Source organism: Contarinia nasturtii, unplaced genomic scaffold (genome assembly GCF_009176525.2).
Source record: "Contarinia nasturtii isolate CC-2019 unplaced genomic scaffold, AAFC_CNas_1.1 Cnas_scaffold_414, whole genome shotgun sequence".
NCBI classification, from domain to species: domain Eukaryota; kingdom Metazoa; phylum Arthropoda; class Insecta; order Diptera; family Cecidomyiidae; genus Contarinia; species Contarinia nasturtii.
Genome location: NW_022197768.1, coordinates 2082770 through 2108332, shown reverse-complemented (window position 1 = coordinate 2108332; position 25563 = coordinate 2082770). Strand labels below are relative to the sequence as shown.

At 33.4% G+C, this 25563-nt stretch overlaps 1 protein-coding gene across 1 annotated transcript in view; it reads left to right on the top strand.

Annotated features, from left to right (window-relative positions):
- Nucleotides 1–23704, top strand: part of LOC116338618 (retinal homeobox protein Rx) — a 25500-nt gene extending 1796 nt beyond the window's left edge. The window contains exons 3-6 of the mRNA XM_031764006.1: nt 6683–7522; nt 7659–7825; nt 22282–22444; nt 22557–23704. Of these exons, the coding sequence (XP_031619866.1) occupies nt 6683–7522; nt 7659–7825; nt 22282–22444; nt 22557–23119 (1733 nt within the window). The 3' untranslated portion in view covers nt 23120–23704. The remainder of the gene's footprint in view (nt 1–6682; nt 7523–7658; nt 7826–22281; nt 22445–22556) is intronic.
- Nucleotides 23705–25563: the final 1859 nt, after the last annotated feature.

The following is a 25563-nucleotide window of genomic DNA, read 5'->3' as shown; positions in this document are numbered from 1 at the left end:
GTACAGGGTACAGGGTACAGGGTACGCACATACATTCGGACATCGAAAAAACGCTAGATTCATGTTCCCTGGCCCCAAAAACACCCAGAAAACACATTTTTGATGGGTGTTAATTTTTCGACCGATTCCAATACTTTACCTTACACACTAGGTGTGTGCGGAAAAGTAAAAAGAGAAATAGACCTTATTTCTCATTATTATTATGTAGTACAAGTTATGGCAAAAGCGATTTTGCTTCAATTTGCATTGTTTTTACCACAATTTCTTCGCAACAATACAGAAAGCGAAACCGGCTGAGCGCCGACGGATATTTGTTGCTTCATAGTATTGAATGAAGTCATAAAATTGCTAATAACTCTTTATAAACATACACATTTATTGATGAATTGGCTTTCGAGTTTCCCCGTTTGTATGTAACTCCTTAACCGCCATTAATTAACTATCGTGCTATGTTTTGAACAAACTCATAAATATGTTAATTGAATAATAAATTCCATTCACAATAATCTCAAACGAATGTGCGAATTTCGATAGATTTTCTTTTTCTTTGTTCGAATTTTATGTGTAAACACTTAAATTTGCATTCGTTTGAAGATCGATTAATGGAAATTCCGTCATAAACCAGGGTAATTAGTAATTGAGGCCAAATGATTGCGCGACGGTTATGTGAGAACCGATTACAATTTGATATTCCATTGAAGACTGTTCGAAATGGCTGTTACTGACCACAATAATCGATTAAAATAATTATGATTAGACTTTTTGACCATGCTGTCCAACTTTAATTAAACAATCGATATTAATTTTTTTTTTCGTGCACCAAGCGTTGCGCCAAATGCGAATGAATGGTATGCATTCAATAATGCATGTATGCGTTATATAACGATGTATGGTTTTTTATATTCGTTTCTTTTTTTTGTACAAACCATAAAACGTCAAACGTCACACTTAATAAGAAAACTGTACTAGGAAAAAAAAATATGGCTTAATTATTATTTCAACTGAAAAATGAGATTTGTATATGGTTAATTTGCTTTGTTTGTTGGTTTGATATTATTACACGGCCTTTTCCATGTTTTTTTCTTCTTCTTTCTCTCTCGCTCTATTTCTACATGCGACAATAAGAGAATTCGCTCCATTTTATTGCTGTTTATAATTTGATTCGTGTCATGATTTGTGGCTTGTGTAGTCGACAGCAACACAATAGTCATATTTCCAATGGGGAGAATAAAATTGAAAATAAAATCAACACACAAGAATTTAATTCAAATATAAATTTTCGTCAATTTTCGTTTTTTTTTTTTTTGTTGTTGTTCATCCGTTTTCAATTCGGTTTGCATTGCAGGCGGGAATTTGATGTGTCGCAAAAATTGTTTTACCTTATTAATAAATGAATAGCGCCTTTCATCAGTTCCATTCCATTAACTTTTCTCACTTAAATATGCCTTGTCGACATTGTGCATGCCGTCGCAATTTCTGGTGTAAGTTTTCTACCTTTTAAATTGCACGAATCGGGCACGATATAGAAAGGAACGGAAAGAATATAAAAAACAACAACAAGTTGAAAATACATAAAGAACGGGAACAGAAACTCGATTTCGACGATTTCGTGATTATGTGCGTTCTCTGTCTATTGATTCTTTTCCGTTGTTTTTTCGTTGTTCGCATTTCTTTATTGTTCCACTAAATTAGCGAGCTTCGTTGTTGCATGCACGGCTGGTTTGTGTGTGTTTTTTTTTTTCGGTATGACTATATATCGTAAGTTTATTAGGATAAATTGTGTCCCTCTGTATATATCTCTGTATGTGTGTCGAAAGACGAAAGCCGTTTAGTTTGGAATGCAATTCCGATGTAAAGAATTTGCAAACAAAAACAAAACAAAAAAATGTCAGCCCAAATTAAAAGCGCGCGACGGTGAGACACACGCACACACATAAAAAAAACAACAACCATAGAGCCACACAACAAAAGGGGAATAAACCCAAAAATCGCAAGTCGTTGATGAGAATTGAGTTATAAGAATTCAACTAAAGAAGAAAAAAACGCGCCGAGCAACACAAATTGTTCGCACTCCGAAAAACATTTGATTGTAAAATCATAGATTCACGCGCCGAAACATGAACCAAACTATATAAATCCAACTTTTAAGATTGTTTATGCTTATCAGTTGGCGTGCATCTATCGGAATAAAAAGTTTTTTATTTAAGCGGCATCGGGTGTGATATGCATACACCGTATGCGTAGTGTTACGGTCAACATCTGTAATAAGGATTACAACAAACCACATCTAAAGACATAGCGATGATTAATTTTAAACTTTTTAATTTAGTTTCATTTTTCGTCATTCGTGTCTCTCTTATAATTGCGATTTGATAGTTTTATACTTTGTTTCGATTGAGTCGCAGACGAACCGAAAAAAAACGTGAATTAAAATCGTGTCTCGCACTCATAACGACTTTTGACTTGGGATTCTATTTGAAAACTTAAACATACCAATTTTTAATTCCAGTTTTAGCTGTCGTAGACAGAACAGAAGAAAAAAATATGAACACAGTAAATTAGTAAAAATTAGCCACTGAGATAAAATTTAAAAAGAAAGTGTTTTTCCATCAAATACGAGTAATGAAGGCGTTCAAATATCAACGAAATTAACTAGATTAGAGATTTTCACATGGAAACATGAGATTTATGAAGAGAAGAAAAAAAAACAAACCAAACATAACCACTTAAACATTTTCAAAACAAAAGATTTCAAAACTTTAATAAATTCCGACACAACCCGATAGTGATAATTCAATCTATTCGGGATTGAAGAAAAGATAAAGATAATTGAAAGTCATTCCGTTTGAGGTTGGTACAAAATAAGCCCATTTTTATAAAATGTTCTTACCTATCTGTTTCAAAACGGACTTTTTTTTTTAAATCAATATGAATAGGCGAAACAAAAGCCATGAACGTTTCAAAAACAACAAAGTGTATGCCGTTTACAAACATTTTTTATTCAATATAAATATTGTATAATATCCATTTGAGTGTTTATGGATTGCATGACAAATGGGCGTATTACATGAGGTTAAATCACAACAAATACAAACGAGGTTTTTTTTTTCGAATTTATGAAGAAAACCACTAGAACGATGATTTAAACGTTAATAGCAAAAATGTTGAGAAGAAAAAAAAAATTCACCGAAGTATGCCGAAACCACACGTCGAAAAAAAGCGACGGCTTAATTGAAACCATGTTTAGCAAATTGAAGCCAGATTGATTTTATCGGTGTACGGCATTCACTTTGATTTAAAATCGATGGATTCAGTGCGATTGAAAATGTAAAATTGAATCAATCAATTTCACATTTCACATTCTTAAGTAGCCGCATCGCGCGGACAATCAATTTGGATAAGTATGTTTGCATCAGCTCTTTCTCGTCAGCGTCTATTCTTCTTCTTCTTCTTCTCATCATCCAGCTGACTCGTGTTTCTGAATCGCAATGCTCAAACATCAATCATATACAAATCATATTATTTAAAGAAAAGCATCAAAACTAATTACAGTGTGCTGTGCTTCAATGATGGGTCCTCTATTATCATTAGAATTGAGTGTGTGCTCGCTAATTATTTTGGCTACTGTCTACAATGCCATTTTAAACTATTAGTCCATTGTAACAAGCATAATTGTTTACTTTCGGCTGCCGATTTTATTGACATCCGCTATTAATGGATGTTGTTTATTGTGCTTCTTCAATTTTTTTTCCGTTCAATCTCCATTTTGAAAATTACTTATCCATTTAATTAAATTATTCATTCGAATGCGTTGTTTTGTTTCAATCGAATTTTTGTTTTTTGCTCTTTTTTTCGACCGAACATAGTCAAATTGATTTTAAATTGATGATTCACTTTTTTAGTCAACTTCTAAGAACATCAAATCAATTAAATCATTGATGCTTGACATGCGCCGTAATTGCTTAAATTGCTGTATATTAATAACGTCCATGATAAAATGAGTCAATTAGCAAATAGAATCACGTTTATTCTGTAGAAATTCTCTTTATAAATTGCTCAAAGCGATCAATCTCTTCAGATTTTTGCGGCGTTTATAATTTTAAAACATGAATATGCTATGATTGAAAATGATGTATAATAATCGTCGCATTTTTGACCCGAAAAATGAACGTAAAATATTCGGTGTCCGTAATTAAAACTTCCACATTTATGAGGGGAAGTCATAAATTTCTAATGAAGCCATAAATTATATGCAGAAAATTGCGCAAGTATTTAAATCATTTTTATATGGTGTGACATCGATTATTAGATGGCAGTCGCATGTGTTTCCGAAATTACGATGTGTATGTGTATGTGGTGAGGACCAAAAAGGTGCTTGATTTCCTTTTGCTTTATCCATAAATATTTTGATACGATAAAACACAATGAACAATAATATTAATTATAATGAGTGGCCAGTTTCAAGGTTGAAAGTTCATGTTACACAATGCTGATAAAATCAAGGACTCCATCGTCGTCATCGTCGTCGTCGTCGTCGTTTGCCGCCACACCGTACATTGTTGCTCTCTTTCTTTGGGTGGAGAAACGATAGTGGTGGTGGCGGCGGTGATGGCGAGCGAACGGTGCTCATTAATGTGTGCGAGAAATCAACATTTTTCATTTTTCATAATCTTCGGTTAAAACGATTTTCTTGTCATACGCAAATCAAGTGTCGATTATAATTATTTAAATAATTCATGAAATCGTACAATAATTACCAGTACATATGTATGTATATTTTTCCAATTGAACTTAACTGTGTTGCGTTCCACTGAGTTCGTGTTATTGTTGTACTTTAATTCAATTATGAACGGTGCTGGCACGCATACCGATTAGTTTTATTATGAAAACTATCTCAAGAATTAAAGTTTTCACTTGGGCAAAATTGCAATGAGTCTCAAAAGTTTGCAAATGAAATTAGTTTCAGCCGTTTAAAAGACATGTGATTAGATCATATGTAGAATAAAATGCACCTATGTACGCACCGTGCACCGTTTCATATCGTTTTCATATCGAATATGAAATTGGAAAGTTCACAAACTATTCGTAAATGTTGTGTGTTTATTTTAAGGAGATTGTGATGTTTTCATCTCAAAGTTAAACAAAGTTGTTGCTGCTTTTATCGATTTTAACAAAAGTAATTCATGAATGATTTCAATGTACTAATATATATCGATATATGAATGTTTACACACAATCACATTTCAAATCAATCAAAGAAGAAATGTTGTTTATTTACTTATCCGTTTCGGAACTAAGAGCAAATAAAATCAAAATAACGAATTAAAAAAAAGTTCTATCATTTTCGGGGCCATTTTCCATCCGGAGAACTAATTAGTTCTTTTTTTTTATTCATAAATTAACTGTAATTAATGCAATCAGAAGCAACGCTTTTCCTCTGTTGTGTGACTCTTTGGCTTTTTCAACTAACATCCATCAAGGGAAACCAAATATCGAACGGATGTGGACAGGAAATTATAAAAAGGAGAAAAAAAATTGTACCAGCGTTAATAAGCGAATGTGGAAAACAAATCATGAAACGATATAGGACACAATAAAAATCCGAACAATTTAGTACACGCAGCGGGTCGAACATTAACCGGCCATACTATAAGCGCGCATACATTCGAATTAATATATATCCAATGGAAAATTGTCAGACAATTTGCACCGTGCTTAGGCTAATAAAGTAGTTCTATCGCATTTGATTGACGATGTTTCTACACGGGTTTTTAATTTAATTTCCATTATTCAATGTAATTAACAAACTATCATTGTGCCACGCGGTGAAGAGAGTGAAAGGCAAAGAAAATCAATACGACACATGGAAATAGTCAAGCGAAAAAACAAACCGACCGATATATTACATTTTGAATAGTTGCTATTGCTTAGCGCATGTCCAGCGCTCGCGCTCACACAATCGAAACAATAAAAAAAAAATACACACAACACCAACAAAGAAACAATATTAAATAACTTTCAATTAAAAAGAACGTAACTTTAATGGTTTATTCATTAAAATAACAGGTTAACATGCAAACGAATGGTTATTATTTGTTTATGGAAACACACAGCAAATCAAAAGGAATGACCGCTTTCAATTTGTCGACCTAATAAGGTTGGATCGTTTCATAAAGTCACTCCATTTCTTTTTCACTGTATTTTCTATGTATGTGCCTGTGTGCCTGGGTATATAGGTGCGCTCCGGCTAATTTCATATCGCTTGATGGATAAAATGGTATATATTTGTTGTGCATTAAAAAAAGCAAACAAAAGCGGCTACTGGTCCCAGAGTAAAAGAAAAAATTATAATAAAAAAAGCACTTGAGATTGAGAAGAAAGAGTACGGAGAAGAGAAAGAACGAAATAAATCAAAGCAAAAGCAGAGGAAGTGGGAGAGTGATTGCTGTGGAATGTGGCAGTAACAATTATAAAGCAATACATTTGACCATTTAAACTGGCCATAACAATTGTTGTCGATTAAATTTGTGATGATTAAATGCGTTTTGTTGGACTGAAATCCTTCTATTGTCGTGGCACATGTTAATCGCCATCGTTATATGTCCATTTCTATGTAAATCGAAGATTGAAATTCATGCGGTATTTTGATGAATGTGTGTTTTTTTTTGTTTTGTTTTTTCAGGCGGAAAAAATCATGTAAATGACTTGCGTTCGGATGCATTAAAACGCATTAGAGCGTCTGACAATCAACTAATCACTAAAGAACATTTCATTCGATTGGAAGCCGATAAATGTCAATCAGGCGGCAGTGTGTATGATCAATCAACATCGGGCCCAGTTACCGAATTTGATTACAGCCAAAATGCAACTACACTAAAAGAGCATAAATCATATTTTATGGAAAAATCGTATTACAATTCGGATCAACGAAATCGACCTTGTGATTCATATGGTGGTTCGATCGATGGTAGCAACGGTAACATTGGCACCATTGCAAATACAAATGACAAAAATAATCATTCACATGAACACGATTTTGATGAATCGGTGTCGATGAACGGTGATAACTATTTAGTGTCTAGCAGTGGCAGCAACACCGACAACAATAGAACAACACATCGGAATGCAAAACGAAAGCATGCCAAAGACGATGCAATTACCGATGGCGATAATAACAGTGTATTCCATAAAATGTATAAGAATAATTGTGGCGATATAATGCAAAGTAAATTCGAGTATCTTAGCAGTTTTGATGGCATCCGACCGAGAAATATTGATGAAATGCAAAATGATGACCATCATCGAATGATTGACGGTTCGGACAATGATTATCGTAACATGTCTGGCGATATGAATGCAAATCGATGTGGGGGTGGTGTTGGCATCGGCGGCGGTGGTGGTGGTAGTGATGATGGTGCCACAAATATTAATGTAAATTATGCATCGAGCGATGACTTGAATCAAACAAATACCAGTGAACACGATGACAAAAATCTCTCAGGCAGTGACGATGAAAGTGGTGGTAAGTACATTACCATTTATTGTATTATTATGTAGTTTTTGGCATTGTTGTTTTGAAAATGAAATTTCAATTTCGATGCGAAATGAATGCAAAATATTTTGTATTTCTTATGAATTTTCATAAATTATTCGCACAGCACCAGATGATGCCTGCAACAAGAAAAAGCATCGACGAAACCGCACCACATTTACCACATACCAATTGCATGAGTTGGAACGAGCTTTTGAGAAGTCACACTATCCAGATGTTTATTCACGTGAAGAGCTAGCGATGAAAGTTAATTTGCCCGAAGTGCGCGTACAGGTAATTTATTTATTCTTATGCCATTCCATTCTCCGAAAAGTCTAAATGCCGCCTACAAATTGTGTTAAGAAAGGCACCTCGGACTCAATTGTGATCAGATTTCTTTTTTTTTTTACTCATTTCGTTTGGTTGTATTTGTTTGTCTGACAAATTTCTTCGGTCCGAAATACGTGGTTTTTTTTCCTGTTTTATTTAGATTGAAGCATATTATTGATTTTTTCAAGCATTCATATCGAAACACAATACGCACTCATTTTGAACTTAAAAAGGGAGGAAAAGCATCGAATCAATTTATTTGACAGCTTAAGCTGATTTGCCAAAGGTGACAAGTCTTTTCGAAGCACAAATTGTAATCTCAGACCCGATAGACGTTGGAGAAAATTTAATTTTTCAACCCAAAACTTTGTGAACGACACAATCTTTAGTTTCAATGTTTGAGCATGCATCTATGTGTGTGTGTGTGTGTGTGTGTATGCGGTTTTCCGGTCTAAGCATTCTCATTTCTATTTCGGTCGGAGAAAGATTGACATAAGCTGTTATAGTCAATTATTTTGAATTGTGTTCTCTGTTTTTTCTCTCTCCACACAAATCGATTTTAATATGGTAACTTTAATCAAATCACTTTGATTTGAAGTGGATGTGCGTCGGTGTTACTTGCGACGATCAAAGACGTCAATAATCATTAATTCGAATGGATTTATGTGTGTATTTTCTAATTGGAATCGGCAAAATAGTTTTACGTCTTAAGGTCTATGCAATTGATTTGTATGTGGGTTTAATTTTACAATTTGACATCGTTTGCCGTGTATCGTTTCATTTAGCTTGAGAAAATTCAATGTAACACACGGCGCACGTGCTGAATATGAAATGTGTACGATTTGAAATTAATGTGCCAGAGTAAATTTCGACGAGCATAAAAAAATATATATATTGGAATGTGTGTCTGTTATTTTTCACATAATATGTTGTGAAATGTGTTGAGAGTTACCTTTCCACGATGAATTGAATGTGATTTATTTTGGCGATAACATTCGGTTGCTTTGTAAATGACAAACAATCATAATTCACATGCAGAATTTTGAAAATTGAATGAATATGCACATAGCAGAAGACGTATGACACTGAATGAAATTTTCTAATTGTAAATCGTAAACGAATGGATGAATCATGGATGGCATCTGGCATGAATGCACACATAAATGAATAAATAATGGCTTCTTCAACCCACCAGAAGAGAGAGAGAGAGAGAGAGAGAGAGAGAGAGAAAAAAAAAGAAAAAACGGCGGTGGCAAAAATCTATGTAGCATATTTTTGTTTCGGTCGCTTTGACGAACGAATGAATGGAATATTTGCATCTCTGTACTCAATGAAATATGTGATTGCAACTAGCTCGGAATGGCACTCTTCAATTCGTCTCCATTTATCATATACTACACGAAAACATGCATAAGCATCGAATCATATTTGAAAGCGCATTTATTTTGTATGGTGTTAAATTACAAATCGTTTTCATTGACTAAACAAAATACTCTCTCTCTCTCTCACTCAGTCTACCTATCCGCTCATTTGTTGTGATGGAACTATACTTTGATTGCAACAAAGAAAAGCAAATATAAATATAAATTATTTTCCGTGAGAGTAAAAGTTCAAGCTAACAACAAACATTTAGTCGGATGAATATCCAAACATTCATTTTCTAAAGAGTTTTACATGGTTTTTGCAACACTAAAATGTCAAATGCGGTACGTGATGCATAATTCATAAATTTTGAGTTAGAAAAATGAATTCTCATTATTTTCATGCTGAAACCCATAACCATTTAAATCGCATGTTGGTGACATTTCAAAACACGTTAGGTAGTACATTTGTTACATTTTAACTCCATCGTGTCGCCATTTATGCCGTGAGACAACTAAACATTCGTCTAAACAAATTTTATTTTGAAATCGGAATTAAATTCTTCACATAAATGATGGAGCTTAAAGACATTTTGATATACTAAGAAGCACACATTGCTGACGATACATACGCTAAAAATGCGAGCTTTCTCACCGAAAATAAAACACGGATGTATGAATATTACTTATTCATTTTGATTTTGTTTTTTTTTTATTATGGTCCGGTTACTTTGTGAAAACTTTTTAAATTCATTTGAAATCAATGATATGATTCGAAAATTGAAAAATCGAATAAACTTTTATTTCGATCGATGTGGCAAAAAAAATACGAGCACCGTAAAAAGTAAACAAGCTTAAAATAACGGAATCAAAATCAGTACGGCAAATCGGTAAATTATATTTATGCATTGCGGATATTGAATCGAAGACTAGAATAAATATCTCAAAAGAATTGCACGAAATGTTGAAGACATGGATTCCGTCGAATGCGAAATAAAATGTGGAGCATCGAATATGCGATTTCAATCTCTTTTTTTTTTTATTCTTTATCGAACCCAACGGGAAATATATGTAAATATATTTCGATTGATAATACTTCCTCATCCGTTTGTTGATTCCATTACATGTGCCATTTGCAACTCTGAAAGAAAAAAAAATTGAATAAAAAAACAAGACGAGAAATAAGTCATTGTAACTTGAATCGAGTGGAAAGTCTTTTTCGGTAAATATATCAAATCAACCGAATGAATTGCCATGAATAGATAACGTTCAATGTTTTTTTTTCTTTGCAAATGGCTACAATTTTCGATTCTGAAAATATATGGGAAAAATGGTGGCACGCATACACAAAACATACAAATAATTCATTGGTACGAATCTACGATAAGGCATGCTCTAATTTCATTGAATTTCTGTTATTTCTAATCAAAATTCAATTAGGATTTCTGAAGTGTGTGTGTGAAATGAGTTAAATTAAATACAAATTAAGCAATTTTCTCCGTTGAATGAGAAGCGTTTTGGTGTGCGTTCATCCACACAGACGTACTCTTCCACTCGTTCACATACATCATTCTAGTTCACTCGATTTGGCAATGGGAAAGACTTTATTAATTTGCCACAGTTAATCAATCTTTCGTTTGTTGATGTGCACACAACCCTTTCGAGCATTTTATATAGCCATGTGCACACGCATCGTTCGTCACCGAATGAAATGTAAAGGGCAATTTGACACATTCGTTTCGGTTTGTGCAAAAATTAAATTCATTGTTTATAATATTGAGACAGTCAGCGGTTGAGGTGAAAATGAATTGATTTGACATGTACCACATTTAAGCCGTATATACATTTATTTTCCGCTCACACAATTATTATGTGTGCCGACCATATCACTCACAATTGTTAATACATTTTAATATGTCATAATCAACGGGATTTTCAATGTGAATATTGAAAATCTTTTATGCCATCGTCAATGTGTAAATTCAGTGTACTGTTTGAGTGCATAGCAAATTGTTTTATTTACGATATGTTAATGTGTCTACATTAAAAGTTCGCGTTAACAATGGCCCATGGCAATCGATTGATTCTCTCAAAATCTTTTTGATATGTTGACAATTTGTGGTTTTCCACATCAAAACGTTGTGTAATTAAGAAATTAATGAATATGGCCTTTTATACAAATTATTTTGACTTCGTTTCTTCGATCAGTGTTCACAATTTTAGCACAAATATTCCAAATAAAATGCTGCCAATTATTTGACTATTCAGCATTTTTCTTTTGCATAATCATCCATTTTCCCATGACGAATTCAGTACAAATGTATTTTATGAGCATGTTCAATGCCTTTAATTCGGTTGGAGTAAAACTTGTGCAGTTTTTCTCCCTCGAGAAACACTTGTTTTCGATGTTTTTTTTTTTCGTTAGCCGAATGCTACTCACCCGATAATGCGATGGCACTTCGGCATGCCACTGTGACCTAAAACATATTGTGTACATCACATAAAATGCACCATTAGTTTTTCATTGTCATACATTTTATTTTAGTAATCGGCAATCACTCGGGTGCTCTGCATATCGAAATCTACAAGGTGCAGAAAATCATAGAGCTACTACTAGCGACAAAAAAACTAGAGTAAAAAAAACAGAACAGAGAGAGAGTGCGAGAGATAGAAAGATACTATACAAGGCTCATGTGTGGTAATAAACTTCGATATATAAAAAATTACCCTTGTCTTCGGTACGATTGAACATGTGCGTGTACACGATGGGGAGCAACAGTAAAGTAAAACAAACTAACGAGAAAATGATACACACAAAAAAAAAATATATTCATAAAATATATGCGCTGCATAATTCACATTCATTCGTATTAATAAAGCATTTATTTTTAGTTTATATAGATTTTTATTTTGCCATGACTGTATGTGAAATCATACATATGTGAATTGTGAGTATGTGCGGAAACGACATTGGCATAGGCTACATATTTTAAGCCACCAGGGCATAGACAACTAAACGGAAATTACTGAAAATCAACTATTCACAAATAGATCATTTTCAATTTATCTCTCTCTCTCTCCCTCGCTCGCGTGCACTCTCTTCCACATATGATTTTATTTTTGTATTGTATTCTCGATGTATGCCGATTTATTTAATTTCATAATCGATTTAGTATGTAAAAAATGTTTTGGTTATGGTGGGCCTATGTAAAAAAAATTTCAATCGGTGCCCAATTTATGGATGAACCATTGTGAGAGAACGAAAATAAATGCCAGATTAAGCCAAAGAGAAATGCCATTGAACACATACACGAATTATTACCGAATCGATAACACATAACAGTTGACAGAATTTGTGCGTGTTGTGTTTCATTCAACGATTGTTATCAGTTAATTAAATAAATTTATCAGTGCAAATCAGACGGTGAAATTAATTTTAATTGTAATTGTGTATGTTACAATTTTTTTCCGTACATTGTGGGGAGGGGGGTGCACAATAACAAAAACAACAAAAATATATGAGTTAGGCAATACGATACAATCGCGTGTTGACAAAAACAATGCGAGATTAAATGAATTCGAAAAGGAAAAAAAAACACACACACATTTATGAACCGAAGAAGAGAAAGGGAAAAACTACAGGTAAACTGCATAAAAAGACGTGGAAAAACAAACATATGAAAAATGTGTATTCAAAACGACATTCAGAATTACGCGTATAATTGTTAGATCGATAATTTAGAAGAAGAAAAAAGTAACGAAATCCATTGCGATTCGTTTGTTTTAGGCCATTGTCGTGCCAATGATGAAGCATGAAAAAAAAAACGATTACATATCAACATATATTATTAAATTGTGACTATAATCCGAATTAGACTTTTAAGTATGCTGGTGATTTTCTGCCCGCGCACGCTGTCGGCATGTTGATTTCAATTAAATCCATTCGAAGATATGAAATACGATTAAAAACCCTTCATCGCTAAAACCAAGATTCATTATTCATTACGGTATGTTGCGGTTGTTATCGTTTCCTACCTGCCATATTTTCATTTGCAATTAATTTGTATGACGTATTCATGATTTACATAATGAATGACAAAGAAATTAGCAAACATGGAAGTAAAAAATTGGAATTTATACGTGCAATGGAGTTAAACATATTTGTTTGGAACAAATTCTTTGCTCAGCTCTTTTTTTTCGACGTGAAATCGGATATTTTATTATCTTAATCGTGTGTAATCTATCACACGCTGACTAGTGCTAGGCATGTGAATAAAAAATTCCACCTGGAAAATTGACGCGAATGGAATTCGAGAGAGTGAAAAGAAGGAAAGAAAAAAAAGACTCACATGTCTAACAGTCGTTACTATTATTTAATCGATACTTAAGATTGTGATCTGAACGCGCACATTTGTCGAAAATAATTAAATTTATTAGTGTCGCCATATCGCGTGCAATGTTGCAGAGTGTGTAGAGTCAACGATGAAAGTATATTCACTTATACAAATGAATGAAAATATATATACATTTGGCTCATACACTCACCAATCTTGACTACGACTGTAAAAGCGATTAGTCCAAATGAAACTAGCTGCTAAGACAACAACACGCCAATAACTATTTCAACGGAAAAGTGGTTAACACGACGCTTAATATCACATTGCGTTACGCGACGATTTATATGCAGATAATTTTCGGAAACCGAAAATAGTGAAAAGAAAAACTCCGTGCTCGTTTGTGCATTCGATTTTAAGTAAATGTAAACATTGAAAATGTAAATTGAATTTTATGAACAGGTTGAAATGACTGACTTCACTCTACTCTGATAAAATATGGTGCAAAATGAAATCGTAAAATCGTTTGGATTGTTTTTTTTTCTTCTTTGGTGCAAAGATACCAATACGTCACATTAGAATGTACTTGGTCTGCCTGCGGCTCTTTTTTCTCAACATGATACTAACTAATTTCGTGTCATATTTGTAAACATTGGCTTCTTGGTTAGGTGTAAAAAGAAATTAAATTTGCGTGCAAATCAAAAGATCGCACATTTTGTCGATTGGTGGTATGCATGCAATTCTTACCGCTAATATGTCATAAACACGAAAAGACCCCGAATGCAAACCATTCAATGTGTCAAAGTATTCGTATCATTCTCTTTCAATGCATAAAGACAATTTGATGCAGCTGTTCCGTTGAGTTTGATAGAACATTTATTCGAATTGATGTTACTCAATTTTGCATCGATACAATATCTGTTTGTTCAATTTGGCAGTTTATAACTATCAGACAATCCTACATATGATGTAAAATCACTCTAATCAAATCAGTTGAGCTACTAAATATATATTTTGTGAGAATTAACAAGAAAAAAAAGCCAACAACAGCAACAAAAAAAAGCGGTGATAGAAATTTGGGTTGATTGAGAGGGAAGAGATAAACTGATCAAAGTTTTTTTCTTCTTCGTTAACCTGGTGAGCTAATGTGCTTTTTGTTCTGTTTTCCATTTAAATATAAAAAAAATAATAGCACAATACAATAACAGTCGCAATTGCTTATCACTTGATCAGTAAATTATAAAATCGGACCCCTTCGGGTTGGTACTTTATACCAGCGTACAATGTTTTCGATCATTCTGGTTACTGGTAATGCATAAGACGCATGAAATTTGAATTTGACATAATCGAAAGTGAATGAGAAAGTGAGTGCACCGCTGCAATCTTTTCCTAACGAAATTATATCAACATTTTCCCCATTGTTAGTACTTTGATGATGAAAATTTGATTAAAGAGCTATTAAAATTTTCTGTTCGGTTCTATACTTTGTGTGTGTGTGTGTGTGTGTGTGTGTATGCGCTCGTTTATCGTTAAACACTTAGAGTACAATGTGTTAAGCATTGTAAATTGTAACTGTATTGCGCACACATTGAAAACACCCATTCGATATTTTTCATAACATATGCATCTGTTGACTTTTTAGATGGTATTTCTTTTGCTGCGCACATTCGCTGTATGTCGCCCTTATTCGCGACGCGCAACACAACAGCTTCCACGCAGCGTATTGAATTATGTTGTTTTTCGTATAATAAATACGCATGTAATAACATTGTTATACAAATTATGACACAACAAAAGTTAAACGAACATATACGAGGGTACGAATATCTCATTTTCAATAATCTATTAACGACGGACATTTCGTGCAATTTTTTTTTTTTTCATATTCACAATGTATTGCAAACACCAAATATAAATACATAGTGTGTGTTGAGTAAAGTGCATATTTTATGGCATAGATTGCCGAGTCTCTTTTTTTTGCTTTGCTCTTGTTGCGGTGAATAATTTTTCCACTCATAATGACATCATTTGTTCGTCAAAACTTTTCAAATTCAATCAAATCAAGTTTTTGCGATCTCTCTCGCTTTTCGTCGCTCATCCAGTCCCGAATAAATGAATTTGAACATAAGGCAATTATTTGTTGATATGTAATTTTCGATGATTGAAAACATTTTGACTTACAGTTGGTAACAATTGTTGTGGGCATTTAAGGCATCGCCTTTAACCGTCGTTGAACCTGTTTAGTGAAACGAAATATTTAATAATAACAATCATGTATAAATTGACATTTGTCGATTTTATTACATTCAAACTAAAACGGAAATCTTACATTGTAAATGGAAATGATTCATTTTTTTCTCTCTCGACAAAATCTCCATTGGAGTTGACTAACTGCTGCGATTTAACAACAAAAAAAAATGTTTAACAAGAGCGGCCTTTTATGTCTTTATTTTGAGCCTTGTTTAAAACGCTGATATCGATCGAATGTATAAAAGCATCATTTTAATTCTTTAATATAGAATTCATACACATGGAATTACTCTTTAAAAATTTCAATACTCATTCTCTTGAGTACCATAGTCTGTAGTTATAACACTAAGCATCAACTTACCTAAGTCCTTTTAATGGATCTTCTTCATTTTTTTTTTAAATACCAAAGCTATCAAGATCGAAACTGTCGATAAAAATGCCGAACATTGAAAAGGGACTCATTTTGCCTTTTTGGTGTTGTTTTTTACAACTCATTTTTGTTGTTGATGTTGTTTTGTTCGATTTTCTGAATATTGTTAATTCTGTTACATAGATCCATTATGTGATTGCAAATGATTTTTTTCTTTTTGAAATGTGACACAATTTTATAATTCTTACACGATGGCATTCATTCAGTTGTAATTACCTTCATATTAACGAAAGATATATTGTGATAAAAAAAAATGAAATGAACCCAATCAAATGGAATCACCTTGACGTCGATGGCCAATCAAATGGATAAAGAACAATGAATGTTCACATTTTGATCTGTATTGCGCTGAGGTGATTATCATGCATAAAACGCCCATACGAACACAATCAATTCAAAATCGCAGCGTTAGCTCTTACAACCAACAAAATTACTGTATTATGTGGCTAGTGTGCGTGCGCGCTTATTATAAATTTTGACATTTATCGGTTTGAAAGTTAAAACAAACAAAAGGCCGCTTAAAGGCAGTGGAATGTTCAAAAGGACTTTTGATTCATACGAAGCAAAAAAAATTAAGCATAATGACGAACGGAAACCACCTACCCTTGTGCCAAGTTCATTACGTCGCTCATCATGTTAAGCCCCTTTTTTCACAAACACATTTCTCGCTCCGTATCTCTCTCTCTCTCTCTCTCTCTCTCTCTTTCGTTCTTATTTAACCGTTGAATGCCGTTGCAATTGTTGTTGCCAATTCAAATGTTCTATTTCACTGATTTAAAATGGGGCAATGTGTGAAGTATTTGAAACGTTTAAATAAAAGAAAATCCACTTCATTGCTTCAAAAGACCGTTTAAAATTCTTTCTTTTTTGTTGGTTTCAATTTTAATTTGTTCAATTTTTCAATACGTTTGAATTGGTTTAAGCGCAATAATAATAATAAAAAAAAATGCCAATGTGGTTCAAGGAGAATTTCCAAACGAAGGAAGCAACTGTTTGAATGGCAACCGACAAGAGAAATTATAATTTATATTATGAATATTTTCGGATGTGCCCTTTGTTATGCATTTAATGCTCGTAAAATTTCAACATAAACTTTTTGCCATTCTTGTACATCTGTTCACATAAAATTTATGTTCCATAATTCAATTTTCAATCATCAAAAGTTTTGACTAATGAAATTAACCCAATTTTATTTCGAAAACAAACAAATAACAACGACTATATTGTTTAAATGTTATTACTTTTACCTACCACTCAAAATTATACACATTTACTAAATGAAAATTGCTATCGTTTGGCTGGTTGTATTGTTTATGTTGGCATTAGGTATGCATTGGTAGAAGTTTTTCAAACTAAAACAACGACGTATTTACACGATCAAGGCAACATTTATTACAACAATGTATCAAACGATTAATGTAAATATAGCTTTATTAGAGTGCTTTATCAAGGCATCGTCTTCGTTTCGGATAATAATTGAATTTTCACACAAATCTACCATGCATAATGTTTTTATGTTATTATGCGGTGTGTATTTTTCGACATATTTTGTAGTCAGACACAACTGACAAATGATATTTTCAGTGTTAATGATCTTTTAATCCCGATTAATAGAGACACAAATCAAATGTGTTTTCAATCATATTTCACGCTCAGTGCACAGCATAATACAAAAGGCGTTTGTTGTATGGCGGTGGCGAACCCTCTGAAAAGCCAAATTGTAATGCCCAATAGTTTACTATTTTATTGAGTTGAAAGAGAATTGATGTGTGTTGTACGGTCATGAGATGTACAGAGGATACATGAAACCAAGAACGTTTTGCACTCACTCCCGTTTTATTTTTGCTTTCTCCGAATGAAAGCGCGCGTGTGTGTATAAGTAAATTGTACTTGAAATTTATAAACATACATAGTCATTATCACGCAAACCCCTCTGGTTAGATTTGCATCGACGACGACGATGTCGAAAAAAGCGACGATTCTTTTCTAATTCGTTGCAACTGTCACAAGTGGGCCACCTATCATACAGTTGAGATCCGTTATAAATGTGTGCACTAACCCGCAAAATTCAATGTTTTTCCTGTTGCTTTGGTCTCGACATCAGATTGTTGTTATTGTTGTTTTTTCTACTATTCCAATAAATACATTTGCTGGCTGTTTGTGCGACGACTCTCTCAACCGACGAAAAAAGATCGGCAACAACCCAGAGAGAAAGAGAGTGACACTGTATGGCGAGAGGGAGAAAATGTGTGTGACACATTAATGGCCAATAAAAATAGAGCATGCACACTGGATATATCAAATGCAAAAGCAAGAAAATAATAGTGACGAACAACAATACAATGCAAAACATAACACAACACAAATAAATACAAACGACATTAAATAATTGTGGAAATGATTCTTAATACGGCTAATAATCTAGTTGTACTGTTTTTGTTTCTCTCTATTCTCCTTTTCGATATCCTTTTTTTTCTCGTGTTTCTTTCTCGTGGTTTTACTTCTTTTTCTTTGTAGTGTTGTTCTATCGAAATTTGCACATGTACCAAGTATTTGTTCACAAGCTATTGTTGTTTTTAAATATAAAACGAAACGAAGCGAATCACAAACAGGATCATTGACTGTGTTTTGTAGCATACAAACACTTGAATGCAATTTAACCGTGGCACACACAAAGAAAAAAAAACGAGACAATCGACAGAGTGGCAAATGTACAGAGATGACAAGCCGAAGTGAAAGTGAACATTGCAATATGTTATGAGAATGTGAACAGGCCCTTTCCAGCTACCTTCGTTTTCGACAGAAAATGACCTCGATGTATCGAAACTTTTGCATTCGCCTTTGCGAATAAAAAAAAATTGTGCGACTTGCAAAAATCCAATGCAACTTTTTGATGAGTAATGCATACATGACACTCGACAATTGACACACAAGACGCGACGTCACTCAACGCACATTTCAATTTGATGAAGAGCATCAACAATAGAACAAATAGAGTGAGAGTGAGAGTACTCTCACACACACAAAAAAGGAGAAACATAAATAAAAGGGATTATTTTCAGATAATTTGTAGCATTTAGGAAGTACGTTTTTTTTATTTCCCTTCATTTATCACAAGTGGTTAATTTGTCTTTTTTTCGGCATTACATTTGTTTCGCTTTATCTTAGCCATGTATCATTTTCATTGATCCATGAATTTTCCCATCATTCAAATATGTTTCGTATGCATTTTCGCAGCCGAACAAATTTCATCTGCCGAAGAACATTTGTTTGGATCAACTAAAATTACCGAATTTCTTTTGTTTGAACACACATACAGTTAAATATGCCTTCTTCTTTTTGTAGTAGGTCGCAGCATATTACAATTAAATCGAATAATATGTCGGTGTGCTGTCGGCGTTGGAGCCTGTAGCGTTACCGATTAAAATTCATTTAAGGAAATGAAAGTATTTGCGAACGAAAAAAAAATGTCTGATATGTGTGTTTGTTTGCAATAAACCCAATTTCTGACATGATCGTCTAATGCCCGAAAATGTGCGAAATTCAAAATGAAATGTATTTAAGCGGCGATGGTTTGTTTTTCCGTAATTTTTAATTGAGACACACTTTTCTTCATCATCTCCATCCATCCAGTTTCATCTTAATGATCCTTTTATATTTTATTACAAAAGAGTCGAGCATTTGCCGAGTTTACATTCATTTGTATTGAAAAAGAAACGCATTATATTTACCATTGTGGTAAGAAAAAAATAAACAAATGGGAGAAAAAGAAGGAGAAACAATGCGGCTCTCATGATTTACCTGTTTGTGAGTAATTCAAATTGTGCAAATTATGGTATAGAACAGCAACAGCAATAACAAAAGAAAGAAGTGAAGAAGAAAAAATCAAGAGAGAAAACCACACACACACACACATCATCCAGTTGGATGTTGATCTCGTGTCTCGGCGGCAGTCGATTGAATCTAACTAACTAGTGTCGGATTTCACTTAAGAGGCCGCTTTATGTGATCTAAAGCCGCGGTAGCGGCACACATCCACCGATGATTTGCAAAAAAGCGACGCGCAACACAAAAACCACCGAATCCGATCATAAAATAACGCCGCTTACACATCGCTCGAATGTGAGAGAATTGCAATCGGACTAATTTAATTTGCAAACAATACAGGAAGAAAACAGTTGGCAAAAAATAAAAGAAATCCTCTTTATTTTACTCAAATCTCCCTTGATTCACAAGCATCCGGACAGTTTAGATTTTATTTCAAATCGCATCGAATAAAATATCATCAAATATAAGTCGAATGTAAATAGAACATTCGAGTGAGGAAACGTGAAATGTACCACATTAAATTGACTAGATGATTTTGTTTGCCAACGAATATCGAACAAGGGCAATTGTTTTATTTATTTATTTAAATTAATTTTGAATAGATTCTTGAGCGCTCATAACTCGACCAAGGTCGATATAAAGATACTTTATTAAATTGATACCATTGTACATTGACTCATATCCAACCATACAGAAAATCACATAGATAAATAAATGAATCGATTTTGAAATGATAAATAGGTTCGTTGATTATATTTGCCAAACTTTTGTTCTGAGCATGCCATTTTTGTCTCTTTTTCCTCGACTATTTTCTCTCTTACTCCTTGCTGGTTTTTTACTTTTTAGTCGTCGACTTTTTTTTTGGGGTCGACTCATCAGAATGACAGAACAAATATAGATGTATTTTTCGTCTATATTTGACAAACAGTATATTTCTCAAGTTTCACATGAGTATACGGCGTACTTGCACACTTTATTCTCATTTCATGCACTCAAAATGCTCTTGAAATGTCGCCATTCAGTCAGTATGAAACAAAAACGGTATCTGATTGCCGTTAATATTGTTGTTGTTACCAGGCCCAGATTAACCGTTTGCACAAAATGTTCATTTCAAGGGTGAATCTGAGCGAATATAATCTGAAACACACGTTTTTATTTACACAAATCCTAGTCCCTTTGGGTTAATTAAAAAACGATTTGAAATATTCACATTTCAACCCTAAAAATGTATTGACAGTTACAATATGATCACTATGCCACTCAAGAGAATATGGTGACTAAAAAAAAACGATCTGGTAAAGGATGAACATACCGCCGATCGGCTAACATTGAAAACTGCTCTTTTCGTGTTTCTTTTTTCTTTTTTTTATTATTTTCATTTATTGAGTATTATTCGTTTTTTTGTATTGAAAATTAAAATTATTGTGTTTTTAAATATGCAAAGAATAATTTCTAAATGTTTGAATCCCTTTAACTCTAATAGTCCCTTGAAAACAACTAAAATGAAAAGATTTGTTTAAGTAGCAATTTTCATATCAAAAGCATATATTTTTTGAACGAGCAGTCGCAGTTCTAGTATATTATTATGGACATTTCACACTGATAACAGAGGCAAATATCGTATAAATACAATGACAGCAAAAAAGATTGTAAAGGCGCCATTTCATAATATGTGATGTGTTGCCGGTTGAATTTTGTGTGTATTGAATACAACAGACGTGGAAGAAACAATGTATTTTATATTATTGTATACATTTGTGATACGTTGTGTGCGCGTATGCGGGGCATGATTGCATTAACAATGGGAGCCAATAAGATATAACTTTTTGTTCGTGCACGTGCCAACAATTTAATTAGGTTCGTTTCTCCATGACTTTTGCTGTGTGTCTCTCTTTCTCTGTGTGTCTACGTTCAAATGCGCTTGTGTGCCCAAGCAGCGCTGCTGTGTGCCGAATGTATCAGACAACATAATAAGCACCGTTTTCCAGACAAACGCTGCTCTCTTTTGTACTCTTGCTCTATGTATATAATTTCGTCTGTTGCCTTCACCATTTATTTTGTTTACTTGCCTTTTAATTCAATGCGACAATGAAAACGGTGGCAAACATTTTGCGAAATGCAAAAAAAAAGAAGAGAGAAATCAATTGGTTTTTAAATAAAACTCGACGAAAGATATATTCAAAGTTGTTCAATGCTTTTTTTGTTGTTATCCCGCAGGTTTGGTTTCAAAATCGTCGAGCCAAATGGAGACGTCAAGAGAAATCGGAAAGTTTACGTCTTGGATTGTCGCACTTTTCTCAATTGCCTCACCGCATGGGCTGCAATGGTAGTCTGCCAATGGATACATGGTTGTCACCGCCTCTTCTCTCTGCGCTACCAGGTAAGACACGCATAATTCCAACCACAACAATAAATACGAAGTCAATTAATTGTAATTGTTTGTGTGTGCTTTTTTCTCTTCTTTTCTTTGGTTTTTAATTTTGGTTTTGCAGGCTTTTTGTCACATCCACAAACGGTTTATCCGAGTTATTTGACGCCACCATTGAGTTTAACGCCAGCAAATATTGCAATGTCCGGTCTTGGTTTGGCACATCCACAAAATATGCGATTATCATCGCCTCAACATCCAAACGGTCCATCTGGTTTATCATCGCAGATGTTAGCAACGCATCGTCATACACCGCCGAATCAAATTCCATTACCGCCAGCAGCTGTATTGGCTGCACAAGCACAGTCCCTACCTCCGATCGCGCCAATTTCATCGCCACAAAATTTAACAACCAATTCGCAAGTAATTAGCGCCCGATCGAGCAATGCCCGTATCATATCACCAAATTCATCGTCATCGCCCGAAAATTTATCCAATTCAAATGATAAATTGATGTCGACACAATTAAGCCAGTATGACGATAATAGCGATACGCTCAACGATCTCGGTTCAAATAATAAAGATGTCGGACTGAACACCGACATGAGAACCAATTCCATAGCCACATTACGTATCAAAGCTAAAGAGCATTTAGAAAGTATAAACAAAGGTTTGGCCATGGCCTAATAGCACATATCTAAATCATGCCAATATACAATTTTGTTTATATTAATCAAATAATTCTTCCTTCACGTTTATTTTTTGTAACATTTAAACTGTATTTTTTTTTCTCTTGTGGTTTGAATCTTATATGAGTTTAAATTTAATTCTTTTTCCCTTATTTCATAACCAAGTAAAATTTTAACCACCATCTGTATTTCGGTTATGCATAATTAGCATGATAATTTATTTAACGAAAATATATGCGTCAACATTAAAATTCGCATTGGATTACAGTTATGACGACGACCAATGTGATTACTTAATGCTGACACACAATTTTTGATTATGTCTCGAAATTCAAGTAATTGAAAAGTGACAACAAAAAAAACCAATGTACGTATAATGATTCTTATAACCTCTACGTGAATACCACAAATAAATGATAGAAACACCATTTTCAGTGAATATGCGAATAGTAATAGTGCGAAAAACATGAATTCAGCTGAAAAATCACAAAAAAATTTATCAACAATAGTTGTATTAATATAAACAGTATGATAACATAATGATATTAATAAAAAAAAATAAAAAAAAATTATAATGAATAAGATGAGGATGGTAATGATTAATGCATATAAAACAAAGTATACGAGTTCGGTTAGGTTAAGAAATTCTTTAGTTTATTCTTTGTAAGTTGAAATGGACTTGAAGAAAGTATACAATAAATAAATCAATTAAAGCAATTATCTGCTTAAACAATCTGCAAAAAATATGTCAGCGTTTTGATTTACTATTCTTCGATGAATTTTTTTAAAACTCCGTCCACGGTTCGGTCTACTTTGGACTTGCTTCGGATGTTTTTTTTTTTTCAATTTCTTTAATTGTTCTCTCTCATTTCTATTAAAAATTGAATTTCTTCAAAAAAAAATAAATATGATAAATGACAATACTTAGCGTCCTTATAAGAGAGTGGCTCTTTACTCAAACACTGCTTTTTAAATAGGTGAGATAGTACTTGAATTACTAAAAGTTCTTATTCTGTTGGAATGTGATCAAAAAATGTCGGTAATGTTAATCAATTATGTTCTTTGTTCGCCAACTCGGTCAAATTATTGACCACTCCAAACTTTTCCATATGACAAAAAGATAGAAACACACACCTGTAGAAACAAAAGCAATCATGAGATAATATGAGAACATTAGACGAGATGGTGTAACGTACATTGTGCCTGTTGATGTGCCACTAAAATGTCATACAATCAACAAAGAACGAAACTAATTAGGAGATGTTTATCAGTCTGAATCGAGCCGATATACGTGTTAGACCAATAACACCTATCATCAAATAATTGCTTACGAACTGAAGAACATGTAATTATAATTGTTGTTTCGATCGAAGAGAGCGATTCCATTGGGACACAAAATGTAACCTTTGGTTTTCGATCACTTCCACTTTCTCAATTTTCGTGCGTATGAATTTCAAAATTTGAGTGACCTTTTGTTGCAATGGTCAGAAGTATATACAATCATGATGTTGCTAATGATACGTTGGAATGAGGTGTGAATTTGATTATAATCGGTAATTGGGGGTGAACACATTCATCACATTCATATGCATACGCATAAAAGACATCAAATAATTTTCAAGACAATCACACGATTGTATTTGCTTCGAATCTAGTGGATATTGTCTATTGTACATTGTCATTTCCCCTATGCCACAAATCGGCTTAGTAAGCTGATCAATAATCATGATTATGACACCACAACACTTGGTGTAATTTAAATAAAAATTCATTGGATATATCAGATTGCATGCTTCAATTCGATTTCGGTTTTTCTTTTTTTGTCGGTAATCCGTGTTCGGTGTGTATTATTTTCATTACTGTTGTTCTATTTTTAATACTGAAATGAGGCGACAATGATTACTATTCGACAGATATCCTGTTTGCCACTAATGATGACATGCACGGTAAGCGTTTCGTTCTCTTTTCTTTTTCTACTCTATTTTAGCTTTAATTATTGATAAAAATCATATATGAAAAATAAAATAATTAATTGAACACATCCGGTTCTCTTTTGAGTAATTTGATGAAATTGATCCACAGAAGGTAATTGCTTAAATTCTTTTTAACGAAGACGAATATAGATGATTATTATTACTCAAAATAATAATTTTCTTTTGAATTGAATGCAATACTTATTACGCAGACCATAGATGACATACGCAATATTCTTTTATGTCATGATAACAAAATAACAGAATTGATATATAATTTTATTGACATCGATGGTGTTTCTTTTGCTCGAAAATCTACGGTGAAGATTTTTCTTCTTGTTTTTGTTAGACCGAAATGATCTTTTTCCTTTCTTTATTAAACTCGACTATGACTGTTACGATTTTTAACATATGAATCACTGGAATTATAAAAAATATAGCGGAATAATGTCATGTCCGAATTTTACTG